General features: G+C 45.2%; 1 protein-coding gene and 2 long non-coding RNA genes across 10 annotated transcripts; all 3 read right to left on the bottom strand.

Annotated features, from left to right (window-relative positions):
• On the bottom strand, positions 1-1,282 carry LOC130371972 (uncharacterized). The gene is made up of 4 exons (XR_008893274.1): positions 1,203-1,282; positions 992-1,079; positions 657-819; positions 1-536 (listed from the first exon to the last, which is right to left on the bottom strand). It is a non-coding gene; the product is annotated as an uncharacterized LOC130371972 (long non-coding RNA).
• Positions 1,283-2,607: 1,325 nt separating this feature from the next.
• Positions 2,608-10,245, bottom strand: LOC130371949 (uncharacterized). 8 transcript variants are annotated; one of them, XR_008893254.1, is made up of 12 exons: positions 10,160-10,245; positions 10,008-10,064; positions 9,187-9,252; positions 5,869-5,922; positions 5,474-5,574; positions 5,020-5,215; positions 4,729-4,793; positions 4,018-4,490; positions 3,679-3,753; positions 3,377-3,496; positions 3,156-3,215; positions 2,609-2,997 (listed from the first exon to the last, which is right to left on the bottom strand). It is a non-coding gene; the product is annotated as an uncharacterized LOC130371949 (long non-coding RNA). The 8 variants fall into 8 exon arrangements; XR_008893258.1 differs by having other exon boundaries at positions 2,608-2,997; positions 5,869-9,252; positions 9,999-10,064; XR_008893252.1 differs by having other exon boundaries at positions 2,608-2,997; positions 5,869-9,252.
• Positions 10,246-11,191: 946 nt separating this feature from the next.
• Positions 11,192-26,488, bottom strand: LOC130371489 (monocarboxylate transporter 12-B-like). Its single transcript, XM_056577281.1, has 8 exons — positions 26,235-26,488; positions 22,368-22,511; positions 20,915-21,018; positions 20,242-20,385; positions 19,156-19,422; positions 18,305-18,749; positions 16,679-16,938; positions 11,192-15,451 (listed from the first exon to the last, which is right to left on the bottom strand). Exons 2-8 carry the CDS (start codon positions 22,502-22,504, stop codon positions 15,174-15,176), a joined length of 1,635 nt encoding a protein of 544 aa, XP_056433256.1. The 5' UTR covers positions 22,505-22,511; positions 26,235-26,488; the 3' UTR covers positions 11,192-15,173.
• Positions 26,489-26,735: the final 247 nt, after the last annotated feature.

The raw sequence follows: 26,735 nt of genomic DNA, 5'->3' as shown, positions 1-26,735 counted from the left end.
AGAGACAGGACGGAGAGACAGGACGGAGAGACAGGACGGAGAGACAGGACGGAGAGACAGGACGGAGAGACTGTCAGGCGCTCGTTTGACAAGAAACATGCTGCCCTCTTTGGAAAAGAAGGATCGATGGAACCCATATTCGGATCAAGCCACCACAACTACATCGATTAGACTATCTAAATTACAAGAATTTCTATTCAATTAACATGCAGGCCATATGCGATGCAAAGGGGACATTTTTGGACATTTCTGTGGGCTACCCAGGGTCTGTCCATGACACAAGGGTAATGAAAAACAGTCCTTTTTATTGGACTGCCAGGTATCCACCGCCGGGTTACATGCTCTTAGGTGATGGTGGGTACCCCTGCCTCCAGACGCCCGTATGTCTGTTGACTCCCTACAAAGAGCCGGTGATTGGGCGGGTGCAGCAGCGCTTTAATTACCGCCAATCCAAGGCGCGTTCTGTGATAGAGCGGGACTTCGGGATGATGAAGACAAGGTGGAGGTCAACCTTGGGTGTAGGGCTCCACCATCTCCTAAAGAAACAATGCAAGTCAGTTGTTAGAAGTCATTTTCTTTAGAAATGTTCAGCTAATATCTCATGAAACATGTTTGAATAGCAGTTAGTGAAATTCATGAAACCACATCACCCGCACCATGAGGATAACCATGGGGTCTTGAATAGGTGACACAAGGACTGGTGGGTCAATTGCTGGCCGGGCACCAAGAACCTCGTGCATCAAGTCATAATACTGCCACGTCGCCACAGTCACCTCCCCACTTTCAGTCCCCGACCCGAGTTTTGGGAGTCCTCAAATCCTGAAAAAACAAACACACACAGACACAGACACAGACACAGACACACACACACACACACACACACACACACACACACACAGCAAATACTCAATTACAACAAAAACAATGGTCTCGTTTGGTTGATACATTCATTAGGCAATTGGTAATTGTTTATTTCAAACTAGACACATACCTTGTACTTATTTTTAAGGTTCTCCCACTTCTTAGAAGCCTGTTGCCTGGTCACTTTCCCCTCCACCCCCATTTCTTCCAGAAAAAGCCTACATCACAGCCAACGTACCGTATAACGACACAGACATTCAGTGGGCTCTTGAGCTCAACACAGAAATACCAAAGTAGAAAACAGACGCAAGAATGAAAAGATTGAACAACGTAAGACGCACTCCCACTGTTTTCAGGCGATCATTTTCGATTTTAGGAACTCATTGTCCCTGGTCCCCCTGAAATGAATGAGCCGTCTGGTCTCCTGTGGTGTCCCTGAGGTAAAAGTGGAAAGGAAATCTTCAGTTTGACAGGCGAGTGACGTAGCCAAGGTGGCAGCTTTACCGATATCAAAGCAGTGCGCCGGTATAATCAACCAAGGAATAGTAGTAGTAAGCAAATCCACTGCACACAAATTTTACTTGAAACCTTAACATGTCATGTCAAGGGTTATCGGATATCTAGCTCAACAAATAGCGATAGCGGAACACATTAGCATCGGCTTCTAGTGATTCAAAACAAACTTGACTAGTGAATCAAAACAAACTTGACTAGTGATTCATAACTAACTTCACAATTAAAAACCGCTCGAAAATAGTATTATTATTACACCAGTCTGCCTTAATTAAAGTGCTGAAAATACTTACATTAGTGCGTGTCCTTCGCTTGAGCCATCGCTGCCGTTTGTTTATTTGGCGGTTTCGGTTGGCCACTAGAGGGCGCCAAAATCTTGTATGTATAGTTCAACGGTTGTTTACCGTTATGTCATGTTTTATATCGAGCTCAGAGATCGCATTGTCCGTGTATGACTTCGAGCCGAATATACAGTCAACTTTACAGCATGAGTCCGAATGATAACAACTAGTAAAAATGCATTTTCGGCCGGATTTTCCTCGAAGCCCTCCCTTTAAAGTGTGGTCCTTGGATAGCTTTGTTTCAAGGGCTACGTAGCCTTTTGTCTTCGCCCTACCCCTTAACCCAAATGAGAATTGGGACACTTTGGCGCCGTTGCAAATTAATCTAAAGAGATGGTTAGAGGGGAGGCTAAGGTAAAGGGGAGGGGTTAAGGTTTGGTTAGAGGAGAGGAGAGGAGAGGTTAAGGTAGAGGAGGGAGAGAGGTTAAGGTAGAGGAGAGAGTGGTTACGGTAGAGGAGAGGGAGGTTAAGGTAGAGGAGAGGGAGGTTATGGTAGAGGAGAGGAGGGAGGTTATGATAGAGGAGAGGAGGGAGGTTAAGGTAGAGGAGAGGAGGGAGGTTAAGGTAGAGGAGAGGGAGGTTAAGGTAGAGGAGAGGGAGGTTAAGGTAGAGGAGAGGAGGGAGGTTAAGGTAGAGGAGAGGGAGGTTGAGGTAGAGGAGAGGAGGGAGGTTAAGGTAGAGGAGAGGGAGGTTAAGGTAGAGGAGAGGGAGGTTAAGGTAGAGGAGAGGGAGGTTAAGGTAGAGGGGGGGTGTTAAGGTTAGTTGAGCGTAGATGGGAAGGTGGAGGTTAAGGGAGAGGGGAGGTTAAGGTAGAGAATATGGTATTATGTAACATGCATTAGTAAACTCATGGTGGTTAGGGTTAGTTGACAGTGCAAAATACTGACTCAGGAAACTGCATTAAACATGATTTTTTTTATAGGGTTTTTATTATAGAAACACCATTAGTACAAATTGTAAAAAGCGTTTGCACAACATCTTGGGTTTTTTAGTCCAATGTCCAACCCAATACAAAAGCACAGCATTGCATCGTGAAACCAGCCCATTCCTCAACCAACTCGCCCTAACTCTGTCCCTAACACTGAACCCAAACACCTTGAAGGAAAACCTTTGGCAGTGGGGAGGAAAAAGAACCTTAATGGAACACATTAGGAGGAGTCCTTATGTGACAGATGATGGCAAAGTAAAGTTCTGTGGATGTAGGAGATGATCCACAGTCCAGCGATGAATCCCCAGTCAAGCGATGACTTCAGCTGTGATGAGGCGCTGTTTATTTGTCACTCTGAAATGGAGATGAAAAAATGAAAATTATTCACAGAATGACAACTCAAAACCTGCATTGTAGTCTCAGGTAATCAATATGTTATAACAACTGAAGTAATTTAACAAAACTACGAAGCAGAGGGCCTTTTAGTTCATCTTCCGCCATGGACTACTGACCTGAAGGACTTTGCCGTCTAAGGTTACAGCTCAGGTGTGTCTGCCACAGCATTTCAGCAGCTGATAAAGGACGACATGGATTATTCTCATTCATAAACCTAGCACACTTTTATCCAAAGCCTTGCAGTGGATTCAGATGAATGTCATCGCATGTAGTCTGACAACTTGGGGAGGTTCGCAGAACCCATGTCTGATGGTTAATACAGTTTCCACAAACTTACCAGTAATGCTCGTTGGCAGGTAGAACCATGGTCTTCCTCCAGGTGCAATGTCCCCCCCCCCCCCCCCCCCATCAGCTGCTCAGCCCAGGACTCCTGGTCTGGTAAACGTAGTAGCACTGCCTGGAGTGGTAAAGAGAATGAATATTTTTTTTTTATTCATTCAACCTTTCTCTTGCATATCAGCTGTCAAATGCCAAGCATCTCAGTTACCGAGATTAGTCAGAACCCTAAAAAGCCAATTGAGCATACTTCTGGTCGTCACATGATCTAGAACACACTGTTGACTAACCACTAGCCTTTACCTTCCAAAGACCGTCACATGGTTGTCCTCCAAGTGACCCCTGGAGAGCCGTCTGCGTCCTCGGATCACAATCAGGCTGTGAACAAAAACCGTCATGAATTAGTACTTATGTGAGAAAGAGAAGATTCTGCAGCCTCCACATATAGAGCAAAATAGAGTCTTAATAAATCCTATTCACTCAGAGCTCCATTAAACCAGGCAAGGTTTTCTCAAAATTAATTTGATCAAAAGGGCCGTCTTCAGGTACAGATTTAGGACTAGTTGAGTGGCTAGTGTAGCAGTAGTATTCAACTTTGGTGGCAGTGAGAGTGGTAATCACTTAAGAGACGCGTGTCATTACCCGCACTAGGGACAGCGTTCACCAGCCCAGTCCTCCAACATAGCTCCGCCACGGCTCTGGAAAACAAACAGCATTGGTTACGCCTCAACATCTGGTAACCAGCAGGGGTAGTTTGTCTGGTAACAGCATTACTTAGTCTGGTATCCGTCAGTGGTAGTTTGTCTGGTAACAGCATTATTTAGTCTTGCATCAAACAGTGGTAGTTTGTCTGGTAACAGCATTATTTAGTCTTGTATCAAACAGTGGTAGTTTGTCTTGCAACAGAATTACTTAGTCTGGTAACAAACATCACACTAGTTTTTGTGGTCTGGTAACACACAGAAGCAGTCTGTCTGGTTTGGTAATATTGGTAGTTTGCGGTCATGTCTGATAGTAAACAAAACAGTTTATGCAAACTCCCCAGTGACGCTTGTTGGCAGGCCGACTCATGGTCTTCCTCCTGACGACTCCTTCCTCAGCCATGGACTCCTGCTCTGGTAACAAACAGTGGTAGTAGTTGAGCTGTGGTCGGGTGGGTGCATCATCTACGTTCACATCATTCCGAACCAAAATGTTGGCTTGAGTGTAAAAGATGGAGGACTAGACGATTTTCTACTTCAGAAACATGCACTCTTAGCAATTTGTTAGTCAGGAAAAAGGTATAACAGTCTATGAATTCAACAGCATAACTAGTCATCAAATGACAGAAACAAAAAGGTGAGTGGCATTAACCTTCCAAAGGCTAAATTAGTCCCATCGTGGTCCATGCATCGTTCCAGGTGAGTCATCAGCTTCACCTGTCCACAATATAGAAACACTTTCAATCAGTATGAAAAAAGAGTTCAGGTCACCCACCCAATAGCACAGACCATTGAGCCACAGCCTTTAGGGGTCATTGAGTCTAAAACGTTTCCCCCAATGGATCCATCCACCCAAGGACTGTTCTCTAAATCAGCAATCATAAGTTATGGCCAAAGTAACATCTCCAAGAACAAAATATAAAGCAATGAACGTAATATTAACCTTAAAGTTGGGCTTCCCTCACCCCAACAGGAACATCCTTCGTCAGGCCGGACCCCCAGCCCGGCGCCATCAGCTCCTTCAGCTCCATCAGCTCCCCTCCTCCATCAGCTCCATCAGCTCCATCAGCTCCATCAGCTCCCCTGCACCATCAGCTCCATCAGCTCCCCTGCACCATCAGCTCCATCAGCTCCCCGGTCTGCCATCAAACAGCGGTAGTTCAGTCCATCATCTGGTAACTAACCCGTGGATGTAACCCTTTCACCCGTACATTTGTAAAGGGGAAGCAAATATCGCAATTCCTCAAGTTTACAAGTTGACCTAGAGAAAATGTGTATACTATAGTACTAGTATTAGTGGCAGCACAAATAGCTAATACGACCCAAAATGTTACCTCAAATAACATCTTGGTAAAATTGCACAGAATGAAAAACGAAAAAATTATAATCACTACAACCTCTGGGCGACTCAGAACAGCTCGGTGATGATACCTGTGAGTAACCTGCTGGTTCCCGGCCTCTGGTCCACCCTGCTGCCTCATGCTTCATCCAGGGGATCCTATCAAGAAAGACGGCATCTTTATAATGCATGTTCACACAGCTGTCTTGTACGATATGCATGTGTAATTAAATCCCGGGGAATACTACGTGCCATGATTAGGCTTTATTTATTAACTAGAGAATCAAGCACAACCACATCCAATAGAAATTAACTCAATAATTAATGATGCATGCTTTTTGGTTTATGATTAGCATGCCAACATTGTATACTTGCTTTAATTTTAAGAGTTCCAGTAGAGACTACATAAAGACCAGGTATTCAGGGCAAGCAATGAAACTAAAGTCCACTGACCTCACTGCTATGGAGTCCTTCGGCCAGTGGTGATACGGGGGGGGGGTGATGGACCTGGATGTGGAGGCAGAACAAACTACAGTTACAAGCTCAGCTCTGTACCGTTCTATGGTTGATATTACTTTAACATGTGGCACATGGATCCATTATTTTAGCTGTTGAACTTTCAGATAAGTACTACTACTAGCCGCCATAAGTATAGTGTAAAGTAATTCCTCACTAATTGATTTTGTTTACAGCACAATCACAGCACAGGAATTTAGAACACTAGCAGCATCAATGGAAATATGATAGCAAAATGGTACTTGGCCATATTGAGCTGCTGGGTTGCTGTAGATCCAAGGAGCCATGGTGCCGAAACACCAAATGGCCTCAAATGTAAATGTCGCAGCCTTCAACTTTATCCTCTTATACGCAACGATAAAATGTGCACGCAAGAACGCAGTTGTAGAGTGCGATTATCGACGCGTTTTTTTGGCGTGATTACTTCAAGGAAAATTGGCAATCTTACATTTCAATATTACATGATGTCTAAAGCACAAGAAATTCTAATACTGTGGATGTTACTGATTTTAATCGCTATTTGGTGACGAGGTTACGCAAATGCCGATCTTGCGACGTGCTGCCAGAGGCCCCCCCCCCCCTCAGCTGACAAATCATCCACCCAACGATGAAGTTTGGGAGCTGGAATGCTTTATCAAATCAATACAAACCATAATGACACTAATTCAAGGGCCCATATTTGCCTCGTTTATGTTCTGCGCTAAAACTCTTGCTTAACAGACGGTACTGCAGCATTAGAGATTCAAAAACTGCCAAACCCATAATTCTAAAACTGATCTACCTGATTTACAGCGCTACAGAATTTACATGCTCCGTTTTGTTCGATGCCTTATCGCCACTTTCTTGCCATTACCAAAATATTGCATCCACATTGCATGAAGGATGTCTTATTGATCTAGGTGTAGTCTGAGTGACCAGATGCATGCTAGTATACGGTGCCGTCTGAAGTCTACAGTTTTATAGAGGTGCCCCCTCAGATGAAACAAAGTGTTCAGGAGACTGTCATAACAGGAGCTACACAAACTGGAAGATCCGTCCAGACCGTGACAGGGACTCCCCAAGGAGAAGTACCAAGAATAGGATCTGAGGGCTCTTCTTCCTCAGCCACTATAATACAACCTCGCTCTTACAGGAGAGAACATTGAACACACCTCAAAGTTTCTCTTCATAACTCTTGAAGCCACAGCGAGGGATTCTTTACCACCTCATTTGACGAGCATATACTGCTGCTTGAAGAAGACCATAGTTGCGATGTTTCCAAGACGGTTTCTAATTCAAGGGACATGGCTCCGGGTCCAATAAATTAGAAAGACTCATTTCTGCACGGGAGGACAGAAGATGTACTCCACAGGGCTTGCCAGCCATCCATCAAGTTGGGGTTAAGAAGCCCAGCCACGCAGCACTGTCAAACTTGAATAGTTTACATTTCCTGGTTCCTTTTCCAACTTGTCAGATTCTGTCCAGTCGTTATGCCATTAGTCCATCATCCATTGTACCAAGAATCCATTGTTCGCATAATTCAGTCGCGCTGATATCCAATCTGCTTGACACTCGAGCAATCCCACCCAGTGGGTGGGAGATGGAATTAAAAGCCAGAAAGTGTGCCTGAACAACCCGCTTCGTTACCATGGTTGATTGCGGCCATACACTCAAGTCATCAAGAAACGTCAGAATAAAAAGATTCGGACGTTTTCAATGCAGTACCGCTGGTCTGTATCTGAAAATTAAGAGGTGGTGGAGGGGTTAGCGTGTCCCTGGGGGCCGTGCGGTCTGGAGCAGGGTGCCCCTGGTAGGTCCTCCCATGGCAGAGTGGCCCCAGGTGAGGGGCCAGACTGAGAATGGTTCACAAAGACCCCGTTAATATAACCAGGTGAGGGGAGGAGAGGTCCTGCCCGGAGGAAGCCCGGGGCCCCCCCGTCTGGAGCCAGGCCCAGACGGAGGGCTCGGTGGCGAGAGCCCGGGTTTGATACAGAGCCCGACCTGAAAAAGCAACGTGGCACCCCCCCTCTGCGTCCTGTTGGCCCACCACCTGCAGGACATGACCCGCTGGGGTCGGGGCACTGGCAGTAAAGGTCAGGGGTCTCGACAGGTCAGGGGTCTCGACAGACCGGACCCATGTTCTCCTAAAGCGAGAGCTGTGCCTGCCGTGTCGGCAACAAGTCTGCTTCGTTCCCGTCGGCCTCAGTCGGGGCTGCGCTTGGTCACCAATCCTTTTTGTGATATACATGAGGCCATGACCCGCAGCAGGAAATCAGTTGATTGCCTACTCCGTGTAGGAAATGAATCTACAGCCCAAGTTTAGGTGTTCAAGTACCTTGGGGTCTTGTTTGCGAGTGAGGGTACGATCGAGCGCGGAATTGGCTGTAAAATCTGAGCAGTGGGGTGGTTTTGCGTTCGCTTTACCGCACCTTTGTGACGCAGGCCAATGAGCTCTTTGCTGGCTCAGATGCAGCAAACCTTTCTCAGGCATAACTGCAAAGTCATTTGTGGCAATGGCAGTTGGGTCCCCTCCAATCAGAACCCATCCTGGTAAGATCCCATCAAGTGCCCTTTCTGAACTGCAATTGTGCACAACTTCCACTGGGGAGGTTGAGACACCGTAGGGCTTCCAGAAGTACGGAGAGGAATGTTGAACTGTGCTCCATGGTTCTCTGACGCAAGGCCAAGGTTGTGTTCCAGTTCCCCGGGGGGAGAGCCCGCACACCTTGCCCCTGGCATTTCACCTCAGGGGAAACCCCGACACCATCTTGAAGGACATTCCAATTCATGTAACTGTCATTGTGACAGCCTCTTAAACACTTGGTCCCTTCTGAGGGGGGCACGTCTACAGAACTGTAGACTTCAGACTGCACAGCACCCTAGCATGCTTCTCTGGTCACTCAGACCAACCCCCTATCAGTAAGACAACACACATGTGATGTAGATGCATTGTACAGGAAAGTAGTAGAAAAGTGGGAAGAAAAGAGATCGGAACACAACCCTGGAGTATGTCTTTAATATGTACATGAACCTATACTTCTAACGACAAAGCATTCATTACTTGTTCAAACTAAACACTGAATTAGCCCATGTACCAACAAGAATCCTTACAAATTAAATCAACATACACCCGATAGGTGTATGTTGACTTAATTAGTAAGGATTTTTGTTTTGTTGAGGTGGATAGGTGACCTGATAGGGAGACCTATCCACCTCAACCAACCATTAGGCCAAAATGATGGCCCAGTACAAAAGGGAAAAATAAAAAAGACTTACAGTTCGCAGTTTCTTCTTCATGGCTCAATTGTGATACTCACAGAATAGCAGTTTGTTCTTTGTGACCTGTGAAGCAGTGAAAAGATTGTTTTAGAGCTCAAATGAACCACTGCAGAACTAGTGGAATTGAAAAATGCAAGTGTTTTAATTAGAGTATAATCCAATGAAAGAATATAGTTTGAAAGTTTTCCCATTGATCTACAAAGCCCAATTTCCCAATCTTACTTCCATATTAATAAACTATACAAAAGTTATGTTTCACACACAAGTTTGTGCAACTGTCGCTCTGCCATCTAAAGACACGGGCATTGTATGACTTAATCTCCCAGCCTTTTGTACACTTTTTATGATGCCGTCCATTTTAAAGTTTGAATGAGGTCGAGCTTCAATTCCATGAGTTTCTACAACCACTGTCCTAAAGAGCGCTGCTCGTGACAGATTGGGAGATGTTAAAATAACATTAGAATGCATCATTTTCATGCTAGCAGGCATGCAAATCAATGAGGGAATATAATTTTTATCAACCAACATATAATTTTCAATCAATTGCGTCAGGAATAGAATATTAACAGATTCAAATATGATAATTCAAATACTGAAAGAAAATCCTTCAGATCAAGGGATTAACCAAAACATGATTTTTCCAAAGCTTCAGGCTCTGAAGACTTCTCAAAACAGCCCGGCTCATGGACAGAGTAACTAGATATAATAGGCCTATGACCACATAAAATAACTAAAGGATAAACAGTTTAGACCAGTTACATCCAGACCTAAAATTGTTTTACTCAAGTAATCCCAGTAGCAAAACACACCCTACTCACAGCCGGTCCAGATAGGCCCAGTCAGTTTTACTTCGTGTTCGTAACCTTGCGGTTAACCTGGAAAAAAAGGTTTGTCATTAATCACTCATAACCGTTCGCCTAGAAATGCCAACAACGTTCTGGATTAATTTGTAAAACAATGTCAAGTTTACCGTATCTTGTAGACGGCGACGTCTGAACGGTGGAGGGGAAACTACCCTGTTTGGATCACTGCGCTTAACCAAACACAGCGCGAGCCGCACCAGGTGAACTCATTAGATCGGGGGACCTAATTAACAAAACGACGTGCAGGAGCGGCCCCTCGCGTTGCCATGGTTACAGTGAAACACTCAATTTCACCTATAGACCAGCAAAAAACAAGCCAGGCAATGGCACTCAAATGCAAAGGATAAGTATCATGATACTATTTAGTCTGCTGATTTAGATATTTAACATGATGCAATAGGTTGCTCAGATTGGATCCTAAAAATGTGGGCAACATACCTATGTAATTTCTAAGAAGTGTCTGCTAATCAAACATCAGCTTTGGCTTAAAAAAAAACGTATACTGGAAGGCCTACTCTAACTGGAACACGAATTAGTGACCTGATATAAAATAATACACAAGAACAAAAATGGAATATGAACACAAATATAGTGGCTCCTTAAAGAGAAAAACATTAAAACAACTTACTAAAACATGCACACAAAATTCGTAACGAACTGTTTAGATGTTTCCACATATGGTCATTTAAATGGCAGTGACTAGATGCATGCTCTAGAAATCCCCTGTCCTTCTAAAGTGCAGCTTTCAAATTAGCGTATCCCGTCTTTGAAAACACCACATCTCTGGGGAGGGGGGAGCAGAAGCATGCGTCTAGATTTGTTAGGTATTCCGTCCACTACACTATATACAATATACATTTAGCATGCAACTCCTTATTAATAACCGTAATAATGATTGGAAAAGGTTAACAGCCCATCTACAGTTTTGCAGGCGGTTTTCTAGTGTGAGACACGCCCCCTCCCTCCCCTCGGGGGCGCCAGATAACTTCAGGTGAGGCATGCGAGGCAAGCAGAGACGTAAACAATGATGTAGAAAATGTTATTGTGAAACAATTAAAGGTGTCGAGAGCATGAATGTAAAATATAGATGAGGCAAACATGGTGTTTCAGCAATTTTTTGAACATTTATTTAAATAAAAAACTTCAGATCTGAATTTGACAATGCATCCTCGTTCATATTTCACCTTAGATTAAAAAAAACGCACATCATTCTCTTACACATCAATCATCTCGTTAGATAAAGATAATATCAATATAAATATCAAATGATGATTGAACCAGTAACATCATTCAAATTATTCAACAATCTAATCAGTAAAGGCAGCGAGTATTAGCCAATAAAAGGCAGAGTAGCTCAGTGGCCACGCTGTTGAACGCTGATTGGCTGTCATCACGCGAAATTCGTGTCAATGTTGAGATATTTCAACTCATGCGATTTTTCGCACCACAAATCCTCGTGAACGCGCTCGCCTGTGCACGGCGAAAGTGTGGCTCGCAAATCAACACTTGTCGCCGGTTTTCTCTCACGATAAATTCGCCCGATTCGCGTCTCTACGTTCACTTTGTATGGGATCCTGTCGCGCCGTCGCGTTTGGTGTGAACGCACAGGAAAAAGTGGGAAATTTGGCTTGCAGATACTTCTGAATGGTTCGCATCTGGGGGGATTTAGAAGTGGTTTTACGCAATGCTGACTGAAAAATAAGTGGGTATACCCGCGTATACCCTGGACTACACCAGTGCCCCTGGGGTATTAAAAGGAAAATTTCGCGCTAGCATGAAAGTTTATAATGTAACGGTAAGTTGGCCCAGTCTCAATATTACTTAGGGTGCACTCACACTAGGCCATCTGGCCGTGGCCCATTTCACACCTAACCGTGCTCAAATCTGCCAGTGTGAGTGTGGCCAGTCGGGCCAGGCCAACTTGGCCACTTGGGAGAGGTGTGCTGCTACGGTACGGGCCGCAACGGTACAGATGCTAATGAGCCGACAAGCGCACACGCGCGGCTACGCAACCTGAGCTGGATGACGTATAGTCCATGGACATAATAAAGGCGACGAGCCTTCTTTCCCATTAAACGGTAAACATGGCGTCAAGCGGTTCAACTGTTGGTTCATGTTGGTGCGTTGGTCCCATAGAGAAGGCAGACTTTATTATGGTCCATGCAGCGGATGCTTGGTGACGACGTGATGTCGTATTTACAAGAGCCTACTAGTGTGAGTGCAGGCCAGAGAACAATGGGGCCAGTTGAGCACGGTTAGGTGTGAAAACGGCCAACGGCCACGGCCAGATGGCCTACTGTGAGTGCACACTTACATCATTGGTAAAGCAAACTCGCAAATCATTCGCAAAAAAAAATCGTTCCTTTTCTTATGTCATAAGATTTCCCCCATGTTCATTTGGTTTATGTGGAACCAAAAATCGGTTGTTATGGAAACGTGACGTCACACTTTAGTACTCAAAATCAAGTATCGTAATCAGCAGCATTTTTATACAATGACCATTAACCTTTTCAAAAGGTTGTTCAATCGTACATTGGAGTTCCGAATGTTAACTACTTCAAAGTACAAAGTTAACATCCGAAACAACCATATACTACTCAGCAATCCGGTTTTTGGATACGAGATGAAAAAGATAGCAAAAATATGGTAAGATATTTATTAATTTATTATTTCTCGATTGGATATTTCTATCCAATAGAACATGTTCCTGAGTTAGAAGGAAGTCAGTTTGTCAAGTAAGCTGAGAGAAATGCTTTGGTTACAAAGAATATCAGTCTCCCTCTTCTGGTCAACAAGGAAAACTACATCCACCTCAACCTAAAGAGAAAAACTTTACATCTTTTGTAAAATCAAGTGTTAGGACCATCACAAGGCATATCGATTATAACATTAAGGTCCCTGATAATACAATGTAATTAACGTCATGGCACAAGTACAATGATTCGGTTCGAACAACAACAAAAATATGTCAAACAATAATGACAAAAATAAAGCTCATTGAAACATGGAACAAGAAAACATTAAGCTCAACAATATTTAACATTCCCCAAATTTGAATAGAAAGAAGATTATAAGGCCTTCAACAGTTAGAAACATTCAGGGTGTTAATTGTGTAACATTTATCAGGTACGGTACTACCTTATTGACCTCCGATTTCTGTTCTTCTATACTTGGCCTGTAGCTCGAGGTAACCCGTGGTAACCCTGGTTCTCTGAGTGAAGAGACCATCTCTCCAATCCCGTACATATGGAATATGTAACGGAGTGGAGAGATGGTCTCGATACGATAGAGAACCGTCAGAACATGACTAGAACAACGAAGAAATTGAGATTGAAATGTAAAGACTTTTGACGAGGGATTTGACAAAGCAAACGCAAATGGGAGCAGACATCCATCTACCGGAAGCACAGTCAAAGCACGCCCTTCAAGGCGCTCCGTTGAGAGATGAGAACAAGACCAGGGGGCCTGTTTGACGATTTGACTGTACAGGTACAGTACAGGTGTGTACCGTGTGACGCTGTGGGGATGGGAGGACCAATGTGGCGCTTCGAGTTGACCATAGACCTGCCGTTTTCTGGGTGCTATAACACCAATTTAGAAGTTGTTTAAAGTCTACGGGGACTTTATCATCTAACAAGCTCACTGAGAGCAGGGAATAATGGCAAATGTGACTTTGATTCATATCCCATTAAGCCGGCCTGCTTTCCTGACACACTAAGTGTGTCAGGAAATTAAGTGTACAATACAATTAAGTGTACAATACAAATTAAGTGTACAATACAAATTAAGTGTACAATACAATTAGGTGGTTAAGTCCAATTTCTAAGTCCAATACCATAAAGTCCATTATGGTAGAATTCCAATTCCATAAATTCACCCCGTCACATATGATCAGCCATACTTTTCCTTTGAGGTATTTGATCACTTACTCTTTGAACAATATTTAACAGTCCCCAAATTTGAATAGAAAGAAGATTATAAGGCCTTCAACAGTTAGAAGCATTCCGGGTGTTGGTTGTGTAACATTTATCAGGTTTGGTACTACCTCATTGACCTCAGATTTCTGTTCTTCTATACTTGGCCTGGAGCTCGACCACCAGTAACTCTTTAACCGGGTTTCAGGACAGATATACTTTGGAACTGTTGTGTTTGCATAAGCGGTTGAACACAGGGAACAATAGTCAACGCAATGTATGAGGGCTGATCCCTAACACAATCATTAATGTTATCCAATTGCAGGCAGCGGTGTGGGCTGGGAGAAGGCACGTCTGCTCTCCTGAATCTCCCAGATCCTTTCTCTTACTTTCTGTCAGCTGTATATGTCGGTTTATAGAGAGAGAACCGTCAGAACATGACTAGAACAATGAAGAAATTGAAATGTAAAGACTTTTGACGAGGGATTTGACAAAGCAAACGCAAACGGGAGCAGACATCCATCCACCGGAAGCACAGTCAAAGCACGCCCTTCAAGGCGCTCCGTTGAGAGATGAGAACAAGACCAGGGGGCCTGTTAGACGATTTGACTGTACAGGTACAGTACAGGTGTGTACCGTGTGACGCTGTGGGGATGGGAGGACCAATGTGGCGCTTCAAGTTGGCCATAGACCTGCCGTTTTCTGGGTGCTATAACACCAATTTTGAAGTTGTTCAAAGTCTACGGAGACTTTATCATCTAACAAGCTCACTGAGAGCAGGGAATAATGGCATATGTGACTTTTTGATTCATATCCCATTAAGCCGGCCTGCCTTCCTGACACACTTAGCAACAAAACAAGTGTACAATACAATTAGGTTGTTAAGTCCAATTTCTAAGTCCAATACCATAAAGTCCATTATGGTAGAATTCCAATTCCATAAATTCACCCCGTCACATATGATCAGCGATACTTTTCCTTTGAGGTATTTGATCACTTACTCTTTGAATGCTCTTTGGTATTGCCAGTACTTTGGTCCACTGTCATTAACTAGGCTTTGCATCTCTAGCATTTTTAGCGTCACAGTGTGAGCTACTGCTATGCAGCCATTATGCTTAGCATAGCTAGCATCTTTAGGGTCACAGTGTGAGCTACGGCTATGCAGCCATTATGCTTAGCATAGCTAGCATCACACTGTGAGTCACTGCTAGGAAGCTATCGCCTGGCTGTCTGCGGGCATCGCGTCTTTAGCCTCTTTGTTATAAACAATGAAGCAGTCCGATTGGTTGGCTAGGCCAAGGGGGAGGGGCTCAGTGTCCTTAGAGATGTTAGCCTTGGTTGCCACGGGTGACGCCTTCAATGACGCGTGGCGCCGACAGTGTTGTATCCAGGCGATGGTGGAGAGGACCGACGCGCTGGCCAGGAGGGCGGTGCCACTGAGGAAGAAGGTGGCGGCGTAGCTCCCCGTCTTGTCGACCAACCATCCTGAGGAAGAGGTGCACAGGGTCAAAGGTCAGGCGTCAGTGACCGGTACACTGGCCAGATGTTAAGAAGCTGTTTTTAGTAGCTACTATTTTATTAGCCACCCAATGTTTTTGGTCAGCACTCAGGCGCTTCAAACATAATATAATAATAATAATGGATTTAATTTATATAGCGCTTTTCTAGACACTCAAAGACACTTTACAGTGAAGGGGGGATACATACGAACTGGTGTGGAGTAGGACGGAGTAGATAGAAGCTAATAACTTTGCCTGGCATAGAGCTTAGTAAGCTTAATTGCAAGGGAGGCTAGATAGCTTGGCTGTTACTGAGGCAGGATATTTAGATAGTTGCCATGGAGGCTAGCTAGCTTGGTTGATAACGAGGCTAGTTAGCTTGGTTGCTGTCGAGGCAAGTTGGCTTGTTTTCTAGTCAGGCTAAATGGTGCAATTGCCATTGAGGCTAGTTAGATAACTTGTTAGCTATTTCTAGCCAGTAATGGTTGTTCGGGATGTAGAGATGCTGACAGACTATTAATGAGTGCCCTGGGCAGGATAACCTACCACTCTTCTTGTTTGTCTACTTAGTATTGCATAATCAGGCTGCAGGCTGACAGCTGCAAGCGTGATGCAACCACTACTAATGTCCCCACGCAGATAAAGCTATGGTTACTCCCCCCGACAGGGTTACCCAGGCCAGCATGCCAAAAGTGTTTTGCACCACTTTTGCTTTCGATTAAAGTGTGTTACTATATGTTATACAGTGTGTGTGTGTGTATATATTGTGTGTGTAATGTATATGGTGTGTATTGCTTTGTGTAAGAGTGTGTTTGTTTGTGAGTGTGAGAGTGTTTGTGTGTGTGTGTGTATATTTATTTATTTATTTATTGTGTGTGTGTGTTTGTGTGTGTGTGACTATGTCTTATACTGTGTGTGTTTCTGTGCACGGTTTGAGTGCGTGTGTGTCTGTGTATAACTGTGTGTGAGTGTTGTGATGTGTATTTATTTAGTGTGTGTGTATTTATTTAGTGTGTGTGTATTTATTTAGTGTGTGTGTGTGTGTGTGTGTGTGTGTGTATTTATTTAGTGTGTGTGTGTGTGTGTGTGTGTGTGTGTGTGTGTGTGTGTGTGTGTGTGTGTGTGTGTGTGTGTGTGTGTGTGTGTGTGTGTGTGTGTGTGTGTGTGTGTGTGTGTGTGTGTGTGTGTGTGTGTGTGTGTGTGCGCGCGTTACCTCCTACGGGCGGACTAATCAGGTAGGGGATGGCGTGCAGGAAGTAGACGACGCCCAGAGCGGAGGAGAGGTGGGCGGGGCCGACGACGTCGCTGGTTACCACGGGGATGAGAGCCACGTAGGCCCCGTCAAAGTACCCGTAGAGCACGGAGAAGGGGAGGAGCTGGTAGAAGGTGCAAAGCAAGGGGACACACACACAACACACGCCTTCCATCGCCACGGCAACAGTGTAACACGCCCGGCGATATGGCTTCAGACACCTGTGCACACACACACACACACACACACACACACACACACACACACACACACACACACACACACACACACACACACACACACACACACACACACACACACACACACACACACACACACACACACACACACACACACACACACACAAGAATAAGTGAATCGGAAACGGTTACTCTCCAAGATTTCACAAAAGAACAGATACATACTGATTTTTTTTTTTGATAGTGACATAATATATATAATAAAATATAGTTAATAATATATATATAATAAAAAAATAATATAGTTAATAATATATATATAATAAAAAAACTGCCAAGCAATATAGTTCCTCAAGACAGCAGAATAGATGCCAAGCAACACAGACTAGCAAACTTTGAGATTGGCGGGGTAATCATTTAACAAATTGTTCTGGGGTCACACAGGTGTCAGTATTTTACATCAGCTGCGAGCCAATCAGAATCGCGGAACGGAATGATCCCTTCTATTATACTACAGTATAATACATACCACTACAGTACAAAAGGAGTGAAGCTTCTAGAACTGAGCCATCCCCAGCCCACGCAGGCCAGGCTAATATATACTGTACTAGGGGTGGGAATCTCTTGGCACCTCACGATTCGATTCCGATTATGAGGTCAACGATTCGATTCTGAAGCGATTATCGATGCATCTCGATGCAACAATTTTTTTTATGTACATTTCCATTCGTAATTTTCAAAAATATATATATACATCTGGGTTTGCTACCGAGTTTGCTAATCACTGCCTACTTTTTGTGATGATCATTAAAGACATCAACAGATTAATTAACTTATCTAATATTTCATAAGAGAGAAAGCTTTTGACACGAATATTTCTATGACTTTCTATGAACAATGCAATAATCAATGAAGCTTGCAATATAACACAATATGGAAGCATGCAAAAAATAGGTTTCAGTTTTATTTTCTTTCCAATCTTTCTTTTCTATGTCATTAAAGAAAAAGCTGCTGTTGAATTAGAAGTTCTTGTGTCTGGCTGTGAGTTTGCATTCGATGCGTAGGCTGAATCGCAATCGTGTCAAGACAAATCAGATTGGCCAATACACACTGAAGATAAATTCAATGATTTTAAAATTACAAAAATTATCCCTCTCTGGCGAACAGAATGTTGCAGCAGGCAAAAAAAATAAAAAAAATAATTATTTTTCTATATATATTTTTTTTTATTTCCATTTATTAATTTATCTGCATCGAGACAGAATCGTTCTAGTGAGAATCACGATGCATCGAAGAATCTATTAATTTTCCCACCCCTACTATACACACCGACTTTAATACTGCAGTACAATACATACTGCGGCCATTTAATACAGCATAACGGTACCTCCTGTCGGTGAGCCAGCCGAAGGTGATGTTTCCTACGATGCCCACGGCGCCCAGGGTGGACATGAGGAGCGCCGCGTTCTGGCTGCTGACCCCGGAGTTCAGGGCGTAGGGCACCAGGTACACGAAGGGCAGGCTGCAGCCACTGGCCAGGAGAAGGAAGGACATGGCCAGACACACGAAGTCAGGCAGCAGCAGGAACTCGTAGTCCCTGCTGGACAGGAAGCAGGAACTGAGGCGCCGCCCTCCGATTGGCTTGCAGCTGGAAGAGGGGGCGTGGTCTGCGACGTCAACTCCTGAAGGCCGCTGAAGAGACGTCAGCGAGGCGGCGACCGAAGGCTCCTTAAGGAGGGTAGGATCCTTAAGGAGAGTAGGATCCTTAAGGAGCGTAGGATCCTGAAGGAGCGACGTTTCCTTAGGGGGTTTTTCTCCCTGGTACTGGTTACCTGGAGACAAGACATTTCACATCACATCTCTGTTCGCGTCATCTACCTGTCTGTCTGCCTCTCCCTGTCTGTACGTGTCTGTCCTCTCATGGGCCCCTCCTGCTGTCCGCGACCCTCACTAGCGACGGGAGCCAGCGGGGAAATCGCCTTTCGTGAGTGGCAACACAAAATGGATTCGATTAAAAAAAACGAGCGATCGTACGTTTTTCTGGCAGGACAGAAGAGAACACAGTTGATGTGAATCGACTCACGGCGACTACACTTGAGCACCCTCGTATCACTCATTGACTACAAACAAGATGACGTTGTGGCCTCTACATTTGTCGTGACAATTTTTAAGAAAAATAAAGATTTCGGTGTCAACGGAACAATTGTAACATCGACCCCCACCGCCTCGGCTCCTTACCCCGCTCCTCTATGTCCGGGTTGTGGCCGTTGGTGTTGGGACGAAGCAGGGCGCCACACACACACAGGTTGGCCACGAGGCCACTGAGGATGAGGAGGGCGCCCCTCCAGCTGTAGTAGTCGATGAGGATCTGGACGGCCGGGGCCAGGACGAAGGTGCCGATGCCGCTGCCCGACATGGCGATGCCGTACGCCAGCGCCTTGCGGCGGCTAAAGTAGCAGCCCACCGTGGCGATGGCGGGGGTGTAGCACAGGGCGAAGCCCACACCTGGGGGGGGGAACACACACACACACACACACACACACACACACACACACACACACACACACACACACACACACACACACACACACACACACACACACACACACACACACACACACACACACACTTTCAGTTTAGTTGTAGTATAGTATATATAGTATGTTTATACTATGAGTGGGAAAGAGAGGTAGAGAGAGAAAGAGAGTGTCTAATGAAATATAATGCTTTATATTAGGGAACCTATATATTATAATATAATAATAAGCTAGTGAGTATATATAATATAAACATTATATATACAGCATAAATAGTGTATTTAATAGTTTACTAAACAGCTTGGTTGAATACTTGATTATGAATAGTAAATGAAGGCCTTCAGAGGTCTGTTATTTCGGAACAGCCGACCCGCGCTATTAATAACAGACAATCGCTCTGGACCCAATTAGTCTGGAACCTCTCAGTTCATTATACAATCCCACGGGGCCTTATCAACGCGCGCCGGCCAGGACGCCTCCGGACGCCGTCTGAACGACCCACAACCAATCAGAGCAGCGATACGACACAGTGTCAGCCCTCGGGGACAGCCATCTTGGATGTTTTAATCTGTACGCCGCTCGCAGAGAGCGTTCCTCCGTGCGGTCAAACGGTTGCGATTGGCCTCACCAGTTAGCCGGGAGACCATCCTAATCACGTGACCTCAGACTCTGTGACCTCCCTATAGCATAATAGTAACTTTATTATAGCATAAAGTAATATAATATATACACTACCAGTGAGTACATGTGGTGTGGAACAATAGTGATAGGAGTTAGTACACGTTACCAGTGATGACACCCAGGGTGAGGTACAGCCCCTCCAGGCTGGAGCAGAAGGAGCTGAGCAGGAGACCGGAGGAGGACAGGAGACCCCCCAGCACCACCGACACCCGGCTGGACCACCTGGTGGCTACAGCGCTGCCTAGTGGAGCTACACACACACACACACACACACACACACACACACACACATATAAATACAGTCCCTAGCTGGACCACCTGGTGGCTATAGCGCTACCTAGTGGAGCCAAACACACACACACACACATATATAAATGTAATCCCTGGATGGACCACTAGGTGGCTACAGCGCCACTTAGTGGAGCTACACACACACACACAAACATAAATTGAATCACTGGGTTGGACCGCCTGGTCGCGGTCCTCCTGGTTGCTATAGAGCTAGGAGCTACAAACATATGGTGCAGTCATGGTTCTGCATAATATAATGGTTCTGTCCTGCATCTACATACTGGTTAAGTCCTGGGTCTTACATCTTACAGTCCTATTTATATTCAACATAATGGCACATTCCATGCTCTATGTATCATAATAGTACGGTCCTGGTTCTATATTGGATAATGGTATGGCTCAGGCTCTATACAATATAATGCTCCAGCCCTGGTTCCACATAGTGGTAAATTCCTGCTTCTGTATTATGGGACAGTTCTGGGTCTTACCACAGAGCATAGTGGTACAGTCAACTAGACTGTGTATCCAGGCAGTCCCAGAATAGTCTCCTCCAAAATGCGCCTGGAATTCTACAAAGAAGATTGAGATACACCTAGAGAGAGAGAGCGAGAGCGAGAGCGAGAGAGAGAGAGAGAGAGATTAACAATTCAGAGCTTCCGCTAGAAAATAATAGGTGCCGGTCATGTGAGTTGGACGTTTTGTTTTTTCTTTCGATATTTGGCAGCTGTTAAGCATGCCGCTGCTGACGAGTCAAATGCATCGAGAGTGTCTCTGCTGCTTGCAACGTGCATAAGCCTCGCGACCCTTCCTTCCCCAAGGCGGCTTCGCTGAGCAGTCATTATTAGAGTTCAGATCGGGCCCAGGAAATCAAGCCCGCACCGGCCCGAGCCTGGCCCGACACGTTAACTAATTATGAGCCCGAGCCTGGCCCGACACGTTAACTAATTATGAGCCTGAGCCCGGCCCGACACGTTAACTAATTATGAGCCTGAGCCCGGCCCGACACGTTAACTGTAATTATGAGCCCGAGCCCGGCCCGACACGTTAACTGTAATTATGAGCCCGAGCCCGGCCCGACACGTTAACTGTAATTATGAGCCCGAGCCCGATTTCAACCCGACTTTTAATGCATGTGTAACATTGTACACATTTGTTACTTAGGCCTACTCTGCTAAATATACAGGAATAATGTATAGACCATGCAAGTGAACGGCATTGAGAAGACCCGTGTAATAAAGGCGTATAATATTTCTGTTTATGGCATAGATTTCTCCTCAGATTAGGCCAATAAAGCAGTGATAAAAAACAACAACAAAAAAAAACGATCGAAGGCCCGGCCCGACCCGGCTCAAGGATAGTGGTGGGAAATATCGGCGGGCCGGGTCGGGTCAATCAAAACCCTCATCGTTTAATATGAATTGGCTGAACAAATGACCAATGTAGCATATTTAAACACAATTCAAATTGTTTCATAGAATCATTTCCATTGGTCATTCTGACCTGGGACATTTAGAATTTTCGGTGCTTCCCGGTCAATGACCGGTAATAACCGGCCAACGGAAACTCTGTAACAAATACATACGCAGACATATCTATATATAAATTCTTACACATCATACTGGAGTAAACATATTTCGTAATGACACAGAACAGATCAGAGCTGCCACCCGGACGCATGGGGGATAATGATACCCAAACCCATCCATGCCCACCGTTGAAATTTCTGGCCAGGTTGAAGTGTCCTCAAGCCGTCACCAAAGACATACTTGGAGTTGCTGGCCTACTTTCGGTTTAGGTTAACGTATCTATTTACCAAAGGCTGGAACCTTAACAGTGTGTGTTATCTAGTCCAAGTCAGAGCGTCTGACACTAGTAACCTACGTTTGGGTGTGGGTGTGTGAGCGTGGGATTGGTTAATCCGCCCCGTTGTGTGTGTGTTACCTTGTAACAGCACGGGTACAAACTGTAACCATGAAGCAGCAGCCGACGATGACCCAACCCCACCCCCCATCTGGAGGCGGAGCCCCCCACTGCCGCTTCCCAGGATGCATTGCAGTTGGGTCAGCCATGGACGACATCAATCTTCTGGATAGGGACACACAACACTGGACAATGAAACACAACACTAGACAATGACTTTACATGGCTTTTAGAGTTTAGGCGCGAGGCTATAATTACACCAAGATTTCAGACTTGGTTTTAATCTTCAATAGAAAATAAAATGAGTGCAGACCTGACATTATTCCTCTTTTGCAGCGTCAAAACTATTGAGTCAGTGCCATTATTCATCTAGTTTGAGGTAATTGTGGCACAACCATGTTATTGATTTGCTAAAAATCTATCAGACTCTAACCTCTAAACTTGATAAAAAAAACACGTCAAATTGAGCGGGGTATATGCATAGATGTGGAGATACTAACCAACAGACCACAAAGTCCTTTAAGAAAGGGTACTTTCAATCCAACTTAATCACTATGGAGATATTTCGAAGATAGTAGACAACTCTTGTGCGGACTGAACAAACAAACTGCGGCAGAAAATTAATGAACTGCGTTTTGGTCAGCTTTAGGTGAGAAGGTGATGGGACCAGACTGGGAACGGAATGTGCTGCTTATATTGGTAGTTTGCTTATGCGTAGTGTCCACACGTTTTGGTTTGCATACATTTTTTAGTTTGGACGCAAATCATTTTATAATTTTTCAGGAGAGGCTCAAATAACTAACAAGTAAGCATGTGTGTATTAACTTAATAGATGAGAACTGCTGCCTTCTGCGATATATCTGATAGAAGATGCCCTTTGACTATCTGCATCTGATAGAAGATAACTGTTGACTGACTTTATTGTATGAAATCCAAAGTAAACCCCTTTATAAAAGGGGCGTGTAGGCAGACCAGGGTTTCCGATGCTGCGCGACCTCCTAAAAGGTTTCATAGAGCCATGCGAGCCAGAGTTGCATTTTGCATATGCAGAGTAAAGTATGTTGTGTAGAGTAAAGAGAAAGAATGTTAGGTCGACAGAAGTTCATGATCTACTGACAACAATGGGATAATCAGTTAATCAAAAGGGCTGAATTAACGGCGTGTGATATGAATCTTGTAGAGAACACCTGTATGAGGTGTGTGTGCTGTAGATGGTAAATGGACTGCACAGATCTATATAGCGCTTTTCCTAACCAGTGGCCATTCAAAGCACTTTACAACTATGGCCTAAAATCGACCCATTTAAAAGACAGACAGCGGCCTCAGCCATGCAAAGCAACAGCCAGCTCATTGGGAGAAGTTAGGGTTATGTATCTCAGGGACCCATCAACACTCACAGCTAGTAGGAGTTGGGGATCAAACTAGCAACCTTTTGGTTGCCAGGCAACCCTCTCCACCTCCTGAGTCGGTGCCGCCCCTGTTCTGGTGTGGTCCATGTTGTGCGTGTGTGTTGCAAGAGATGTATGTGTGTTGTAAGAGGTGTAAGTGTTGTACAAGAGTGTGTGTGTGTGTGTGTGTGTGTGTGTGTGTGTGTGTGTGTGTGTGTGTGTGTGTGTGTGTGTGTGTGTGTGTGTGTGTGTGTGTGTGTGTGTGTGTGTGTGTGTGTGTGTGCGCGTGTGTGTGTGTGTGGAAAATCTGTTGGTGAGGGCTGTAGATTTTTCACATGCTGAAGAATCATATGTCGATGAGACACATCTATCAGTGTCCATAGCTCACATCCTTAATGTTAGCTCACATCCTAAATGTTAGCTCGGAGTACATCGCTCACATCCTAAATGTTAGCTCAGAGTCCATAGCTCACATCCTTAATATTAGCCCAGAGTCCATAGCTCACATCCTTAGTGTAAGCTTAGAATCAGTAGCTCAAATCCTTAATGCTAGCTCAGAGTCCTAAGCTCACATCCTTAAAGTCATCCCAGGGCAAACTACTCACATCCTTAAAGTCAGCGCAGGGTCAATATCTTACGTCTTTAATTTTAGCCCAGGGACCTGGCGAGGATCGGTCCCCCGTAGGTCGGGGTACTAACTGTACTGTCTGATGGGATGGGATGGGGGGGGTCCTTACTCAGCACACCCAGACGGTCAACAGGACTATTTTTGTCGGCTGGTTATTTCTGTCCCTGCCAGACTTGAGAAGAGAGGTGTTTACTGCCCAGACGACAGACAGACCAACAAACGTGCAGTAAAAAAGTTATGGTCCACAATGTGTTTACAGACAACATGTTGACGCTCATAACCAAACTCTCTGGTCATGGTGAACCGTGAGCCGGACTCAGGGTCCGGGTCAGCCAATTAGAGCAAAACACACTGGTGCTCAGTTACTGCAGGGCCCTGGGTACCGGTAAAACACACTGGTGCTCAGTTACTGCAGGGCCCTGGGTACCGGTAAAACACACTGGTGCTCAGTTACTGCAGGGCCCTGGGTACCGGTAAAACACACTGGTGCTCAGTTACTGCAGGGCCCTGGGTACCGGTAAAACACACTGGTGCTCAGTTACTGCAGGGCCCTGGGTACCGGTAAAACACACTGGTGCTCAGTTACTGCAGGGCCTTGGGTACCGGTAAAACACACTGGTGCTCAGTTACTGCAGGGCCCTGGGTACCGGTAAAACACACTAGTGCTCAGTTACTGCAGGTCCCTGGGTCCCGGTAAAACACACTGGTGCTCAGTTACTGCAGGGCCCTGGGTCCTGGATCTTTAACTTTCATTCTGCCTAGGCGAAACTGAATAACAGATATCTGCAATTGTCATTTAAGATGTGTGACGAGTTGAATGTCGTTTTCCGTGAAGTCATTGCAGATATCTGTAATTCAGTTTCGCCCTAGTCAAAACTGAATTACAGATATCTCTAACTGTCGTTTCGACTAGTCACAACTACATTACAGATATCTTGAATGAAGTTGTTGATATCTACAATGTAAATTCCGGATAGTCAAACTTAGTTAATAAATGACAATTCGGCTTGCCATACTGGTGCTCAGTTACTGCAGGGCCCTGGGTACCGGTAAAACACACTGGTGCTCAGTTACTGCAGGGCCCTGGGTACCGGTAAAACACCCTGGTGCTCAGTTACTGCAGGGCCCTGGGTACCGGTAAAACACACTGGTGCTCAGTTACTGCAGGGCCCTGGGTGCCTGGACAATACATTAGCACTTAGTCAAAACAGTAAAACTAGGGTTAACACTAGTACTCTGGTCTAGAGGGGCCCTGGAAGCCAGTAACAAACCTTTAGTCTGGCCCTTAGGGCCCCATGGTGCCATGATCGGTTAACTTACGAGTACTCTGGGGTCATGGGGGCGATGGGAACCAGGCTCTGTAAAACATATGCTACAGGCCGAGTCTAAAACTGAGTTGTATCGCTATGGCGGAGTGCCAAGACCATCTCACGTCATTTGAGTTCGTGCACAGTCCCCCACGACCTTAACGACACGTCACGTGGGCATGCATTATGTTAAAGAATGCTGCATTGATAAATCTCATCACCCCTGAGTATGTCTGGTCGTTCCAATTACCATCCCTGAGTCCGTTCGGGTCGCACCCTCTACCATGCATGCCATCGTCGTCAGCAGTGTGTTTTTCCCACCTCTCGCCCCCTCCCCCCCGTCCTCGCTCCAGGGGTCCCACACCGGCATACACATAGGCCATTTTGTCTTTTCTTTTTTTTTAAAGGAACGTTACTTTATCTTTAAGAGTTAATATAACTTTAATATGCATAGCGAACCTATTCACCAACACAACAGTTGCAAAACACATGAGAACTACGCCACTGTGCCAGCAGATCCAATCCTCTCCATGGCTTTTGCCAAATCCTTTCCAGTTTGACTAACCTGGTGGGGTATGCTGAGTCAGGAGTGAAACGCAGTCACTTGAGCATTGAACAAGTTGAAGTGTCCTCCGGTGTTCGCCGGTTCTACGGTACCGCACGCACGGGCCAGCTCAGCCCGAACTAGGAAAACTTTTGCAGCATCACAACTCTCGCCACTCGCGGTCGTGCCGGTTACCGTGCGGAACAGCAGATGCGCGCCGTATGGCATCACAACACACACTGTTGAACTTTTTCTGCCGCCGCGCTCCCCTTTGCAGCAACACGAGACGGAGGAGCCCCCCCCCCACATACACACCTCCTCCCCCACGACACGTGAAAACTAATTATGCAATTGCAGGAGTTCAGCAAGTCTGCAGTAACAATGGCCAAGTGATTCTGTCTGTTTAACCTGAAAAGTGAATTTCCACTGATTGAAGTTTTTTGTTCTAGACCCCTGGACATGAACCCTCTTTGAATCTCGTTCCGCAATCTAGGGGGAAATTAACTATTCATCCGTCCCCTG

This window comes from Gadus chalcogrammus, chromosome 18 (genome assembly GCF_026213295.1).
Source record: "Gadus chalcogrammus isolate NIFS_2021 chromosome 18, NIFS_Gcha_1.0, whole genome shotgun sequence".
NCBI classification, from domain to species: Eukaryota; Metazoa; Chordata; class Actinopteri; order Gadiformes; family Gadidae; genus Gadus; species Gadus chalcogrammus.
The sequence above is the reverse complement of the archived record's forward strand: the minus strand, read 5'-3'. Positions and strand labels throughout refer to the sequence as shown.

Bases quoted from the DNA above. Each gene is read 5' to 3' on its own strand.
- LOC130371489 (XM_056577281.1), bottom strand. From the start codon at position 22,504: ATGTCGTCCATGGCTGACCCAACTGCAATGCATCCTGGGAAGCGGCAG. The intron at 21,019-22,367 runs GTAACACACACA...CTCTCTCTCTAG, and splicing joins TGTACCCGTGCTGTTACAAG to GTGTATCTCAATCTTCTTTG. The intron at 18,750-19,155 runs GTAAGGAGCCGA...TCTTGTCTCCAG, and splicing joins CCCGGACATAGAGGAGCGGG to GTAACCAGTACCAGGGAGAA.